Source organism: Molothrus ater, chromosome 1 (assembly GCF_012460135.2).
Source record: "Molothrus ater isolate BHLD 08-10-18 breed brown headed cowbird chromosome 1, BPBGC_Mater_1.1, whole genome shotgun sequence".
Classification (NCBI taxonomy): Eukaryota; Metazoa; Chordata; class Aves; order Passeriformes; family Icteridae; genus Molothrus; species Molothrus ater.
The window spans coordinates 22260103-22265344 of NC_050478.2; the positions used below are offsets into that span (position 1 = coordinate 22260103).

The following is a 5242-nucleotide window of genomic DNA, read 5'->3' on the forward strand; positions in this document are numbered from 1 at the left end:
TTCTGTGGTTCTGCTCAGCTCTGGAGGAGTTCAGGACAACACAAGAGGGACAGGGAACAACACCTACTTCTCACATACCCTTCTTAGGATAGAGGGTGAATAGGCAAGGGGAAATAAACAAAGTGAAAGAGAGGGCTCTGCACCTGTGTGAAAGCGTGCCTGAGGTGCAGAAACTCAGTGGCCTCATTTGTAAAGCTTGTCTTTAGGGTGGCTTTGTTTTGTAGAGCCTGGCCAAGTTTTCACTTTTTCTCTCCCTTTACAGATAGAGTAGCCTTGAGACTTCATCTGGATATGCCCTCATAATATTTTTTTAATAATACATTGTAGTCTAATTATACAGCAGACTTGTTGATAATGTGATTTGACTGTTTTGAGTATTTGGGATTTCTCTCCCAGCCCTGCCGAATTTGTGTGAGAGGTTTGTCTATACAAGGAAATATCAGCACAAATTTGACAACCAGTACAGCACATGGAACAATGAGGGAGAGGATATAGATGTTTGGAAGATACCACTTGTATGCTGATGGGCTCAGGAACCATTTTCCACCATAAACCAGCGTGTGTGCTGTGCACAAAATCAGTGCCAGATATCCCAGTTTGGACTAAAGTAGAAGGAAGGAAAAAAAGAAGGAAAGAAGTGGCGGTTAAAACAGTAAATTAAACCAGAACAAATGCAAATTTAAGGACACAGTAAGATTTGTGGCATATGCCAACTTGGGGACTGGTGAAATGAAACTGCTTTATATAACATAAAGGCTCTTATTATTTTAAAAAAAATAAATTAAAATGGAGATTAAATAGTTTGGTTTTTTCTCTATCAGAAGCCTTATAATTTTTCCTAACTCACACATTCTGCCTAGTGGCTGTCAAATATGTGAAAAAGCAGAGAAAACACTGACTTTCAGTGGAGAGATTAAATATTTTTTGTGCTGTAGTGCTAATCCATCCAGAAGTATCATACCGTGCAATTTTTTTGCCTTGATAAAACATTCATTGATAGTAATTTCCCCTTCTCTTGCCTCCCCTCCCCTCCAGCCCAGCTCCTGCAGAGGCACGGCAGCTTGCACCAAACTTCCTCCAAATGGAGAGCTGAGATTATAGTGTTACCAAGGGCAGCCTATTTACAGTCACAGCAGTTTTTACAGCCTGCAGAAATTGCAGATTCTCTTTAGATGCTTAGCATTGAGAAGATTTGAGTTATAAAGTAATTTTCAGATCCATTTTAAGTGAATTATCTTGTGAACCAAAAAAATTAACTCAATAAAATGGCTAAATTATTTTGTAACTTAGTACAATTGTGGAATTTGATGTAAAAGTCAGCTTTCTGTTTTTCATTTAGGAGCTCATATCTTCCTAGCTTTCTCTTGTCAATGCAGTAATCCCAGTTGTACCATAAGCGGCCATCAGAGCAGTTGTGAGTTTTTACAGCTGTATGGCCATGTAGATGTTTTTTCACTGTGTGATGGTGGATAATGCACATTTGGAGATAATAATGGAGGAAAGCCATAAGTCTCTAGTAAACCTGCCCATGGCCACTGTTGATAAGGAAAGGAGGTGTTTTAAAAGAAGGTTTTTTAGAGATGGTCTTCTTACCTGAACAAATCGAAATTCTCGCCAGTTGACATTGTTGCTGACTGAAGGCAAGGAAGTTATTCCCAGAAGAACAAATAAAAAAAATCCTAAAATTCCCAAAGCCAAATAAGAGTCACTGAGCCAGGCATTAGTGTGGTCGAGTGGTTCTGTTTTATTGTTCAGTACCTGAAGAAAGAAGACCAGATGTATTTTAGTGATAGCAGTTTTAGAACCAATAAGGAGAAAAAGTTTCCTTACAGGTAAGTAGGAGATAAATGTTATACATTAACTCTCTGATTATCAGAGATTTACTTTGAATGCCTGTTCAAAAAGCAGAAGAATTATATTACATATAGGTTCCATGTAACTGTATTTGAGGTGCATATTTTACTATTCTGTAGACCTGTTGAAGGGAGATATGTGATCCTTTGTTAAGTAAGATCAGAAAGTCATAATATAATATATTCTTGAAGGTATATGAAGAAGTAATGTTTACATTTTCCCTGATTATTTTATTAATATGTCAACTATCAAGGAGGAAGCCTGAGGCCAGAAATCCCTCAGCTCAACATAATATCAACAAAATACAGATATATCAATGTCTGAAAGAAACAAAATCTAGGAATATTACTCTATTTTAAAGAACATTGGACTGTCCACATGGACTTCTGAAGCTCCAGGTAGATGGTAGTATTTTAACAGGGCCAGAATAAGGGAAGGCTTAGAGCAGGGAGCAAAACTTACCTGGGAGATGATTCCTTTGCCAGTTCTCCAGCTTGCAAAGGAGCGCATTGGAGTAACAAGGGTGAACACAACATGCAGGGAAGCAAATGCCAAGGCTATTAGTCCAAGCTGTTTCCTACACAGCATCCATTTGTCCAGCCAGTCTGGGAAACGGCGGTACTTGGTACCTCTGTATAACTGAATAATTGCAGCAAATATACCAGGCAGATACACCAAGGCAAGAAGGATGAGTGCCATTACAGGGCAGACCCGATTTGGAATGGTAATTGCAATAAAAAATGAAAAGTTATTGTTTTCATAAATGTAAGTGTAAATTATATCAAGAGCCACACAGTAGAAGAAGAAGAATGCAGTTAGGCCAAGGGACAAAAAGATGGGAAACTTCCACATTGGAAAGAGTTGCAGAGGGTAATTTTCTACTTCTTGAGCAGCCAAGAGGGATCCCTTATCTACTGGAGTGAGACCCAGTGCACGAACAATATTCATGACCATTTGTTTAGCTTCCACATCATCTCCACAGACAAACACCTGCAGACAAAAACAAACAGAAGTTTATTTTTTTACAGGTTTTTGTGACTTTCTCTACTGCCATCCTGCCTGGGTACAGAGAGTAAGCACAAGCTTCCTTGGCTGCTTCTTTGCTTACTTGGCTTACTGCTGACCTTAATTAACATAGGCAAAAAAGTACCCTATAGGTACTTCTGTCAAACAAGTAAAAGAACTTTGAATATGATTCTTTACTTTAGGGAGGAAGATTGTTTCAAGTGGTAGAATTTTATATCTGGAAAGAACGATGTATACCAGCCTTAGTATATGTCTTTTAGTAGAAGACTTGACATTCTTTTCTGAAGATCTGCAAGTAGTTTGTAAGCACACAATTTTGTAGGGCAAAATTGAAGCAAAATTTTCAATAGCTGTAAGTAAGAGCAAAATTATCAGTTGCTGCTATAGTGGTCCATAAATACTCCAGGGAGTGAGGACAGAGGTCTTTAAAACTTGATTTGCCTGTCACAAAAGTAAATACTAGTTCTTTCCAGGTCTAGCAAAATAGTGAAGAAATCATCTTTTCTGTGAGTGTGTAAGACAATATAGTGCTTTTGGAACTGGGAGAAAGGGGGCAATTTCTGCTTTTGTTGAGATGGTGAGGGTTTATAGAACCTAGGCTTGGAAGCCCTTGGGTCTCTAGCCAAAACCATTTATCTGGCAGTGGAGAGCAAAGTTAGTAGTGCTTTGAGTAGCTGGTTGATTTCATGTGTTGTACAAGAGCACTGTCTTTTGAAGTGACTGAAAACAGGGCTATAATAAATGATTTATCTACTTCCTATGACCAGCTCTGTGCCTGCTGGCCTGTGGTTGAGGAGGTGGTTGAAACAGTTTGCATGCACTGATGTTGTGTTAAACTTAGGTGGCCATGATTTAAAAAGCTTTAGTGATTTATTCACCTTTCAGCATACTTTTTTGCCAATACTCATTGCACTATCACATCCCTTGCCTCCCTTGCTTTCTTCATTTTATTATTGCTGTGAAAATTCCTCCTATCTCATTTCTGTTTAACTTTAGAACTCTGATGACCAATTGATGTAACACTCCTGATTTCTTGTCTCCCTTGTAGCTCTGCTATCTTTCTTCTTTTACTTCTCTAGTGTCTCTAAACACCTTTCTGAGTTCAGAGGCGAGGTATTTATATTCACTGTCATACCATACGAAAAATCCAAAGTAAATTTTAGCTCACATTTTGTTTGAAATGAGAGATTATAGTGAAAACACCATCTCAACTCTGCCTAGTTCTGCTGTCTTGGGTGTGTTTTTGCAGCTGAGAAGAAGCCATATAATGTGTAACTCTGTGGCAGAGGAAGCCCCCGTTGCTCAGCCTTACCTGGCCGGCTTGCATCCAGCGTGCCCGACTGCAGGGCCCAGGCTGACACGGTGTTAAAGGCCTTCACAACCTTACTGCCGGGCAGCAGCTGCGCCAGGTGCTCCGCGTTCGATTCTGGATACTGCTTTAATTTCAAGTTGTTGCTTATGTCCACCAAGACTTTTCCATGGAGAACCTCTGCTAGTGGTGTAAGAAAGTTGTAGTGCTGCCTCTGGATTGCTATAATGATGATGGCAGCTTTCTGTGCCGCCTCTGCGTGCCCCAACACCTCTGCATCCTTGGGAATCAGGTTGGATATCTGGGTGCTTCGGCTTCCGTACACCACTGAGTAGCCAGACTGAATCATCTTATGCCCCAGAGCTCGTCCAAAATCTCCAGTTCCAAATATGCACACAGTCTCTCTTTTGTTAGAAGTGTTAGGAGCCAAAGCCATCGTGTTGGAAGACTTTTTATTCATCTGTTAACAAAACCAAGGAACAAACTAAGCAAAACATCAATCTCTTGGAAATAAAAGGTTTGTATTCACTCTGGGTGTACAAAATAGACACCTTAGCCTCTTCTTGTCCTTTAATATGATTCTTGCACACTCTTCTGAATACACACTCAGAAGATTTATATACACTTTTTAAAACAATGTTCTGAATATTCAGTCCTCCATGTCTCATAGCACTCTCTTTTCCATTTTATGGATTTTAACATCCAGCTGAACTGTTTCAGTTTTCCTCTCTCAAAGAGAAAATAGGAGGCACAGAAGCACAGAGAGCAAAGGTAGCATACTTTTCAGAGTAATTGCTGCTTACTTATGCTATAGAAAAGCATTGAGGGGGAGGAGTCTGTTTCTTATCAGATTAGAACCTGGAAGGTCTTTTTAAAAATACTTTATGAAGAGTTATTATAAAAGGTAGCTATAAACCTATCTGTATTCTCAGTATTTCCTTAATTCAAATAGTCAGTGCCAGTTTGTTTTATTATTGTTCTTCAATTTCCTGAAGAATGTTCCATGATGCATTTGGACAGCGGACTTGAATATTTCATGTTGAAAATAGATTT

The 5242-nt window shown here is 39.2% G+C and overlaps 1 protein-coding gene across 1 annotated transcript; it reads right to left on the reverse strand.

The window, feature by feature from the left end:
• Window positions 1–217: 217 nt before the first annotated feature.
• STEAP4 (STEAP4 metalloreductase) lies at window positions 218–4649 on the reverse strand. Its single transcript, XM_036407048.1, has 4 exons — window positions 4198–4649; window positions 2317–2848; window positions 1594–1758; window positions 218–602 (listed from the first exon to the last, which is right to left on the reverse strand). The coding sequence occupies exons 1-4, from the start codon at window positions 4647–4649 to the stop codon at window positions 333–335; spliced, it is 1419 nt and encodes a 472-aa protein (XP_036262941.1). The 3' UTR covers window positions 218–332.
• Between the last annotated feature and the right edge of the window lie 593 nt (window positions 4650–5242).

Coding starts and splice junctions, on each gene's coding strand:
- STEAP4 (XM_036407048.1), bottom strand. CDS start 4,649: ATGAATAAAAAGTCTTCCAACACGATGGCTTTGGCTCCTAACACTTCT. Junction 2,849..4,197: donor GGCACGCTGGATGCAAGCCG/GCCAGGTAAGGC, acceptor TTGTTTTTGTCT/GCAGGTGTTTGTCTGTGGAG. Junction 1,759..2,316: donor GCAAAGGAATCATCTCCCAG/GTAAGTTTTGCT, acceptor TTCTTTCTTCAG/GTACTGAACAATAAAACAGA.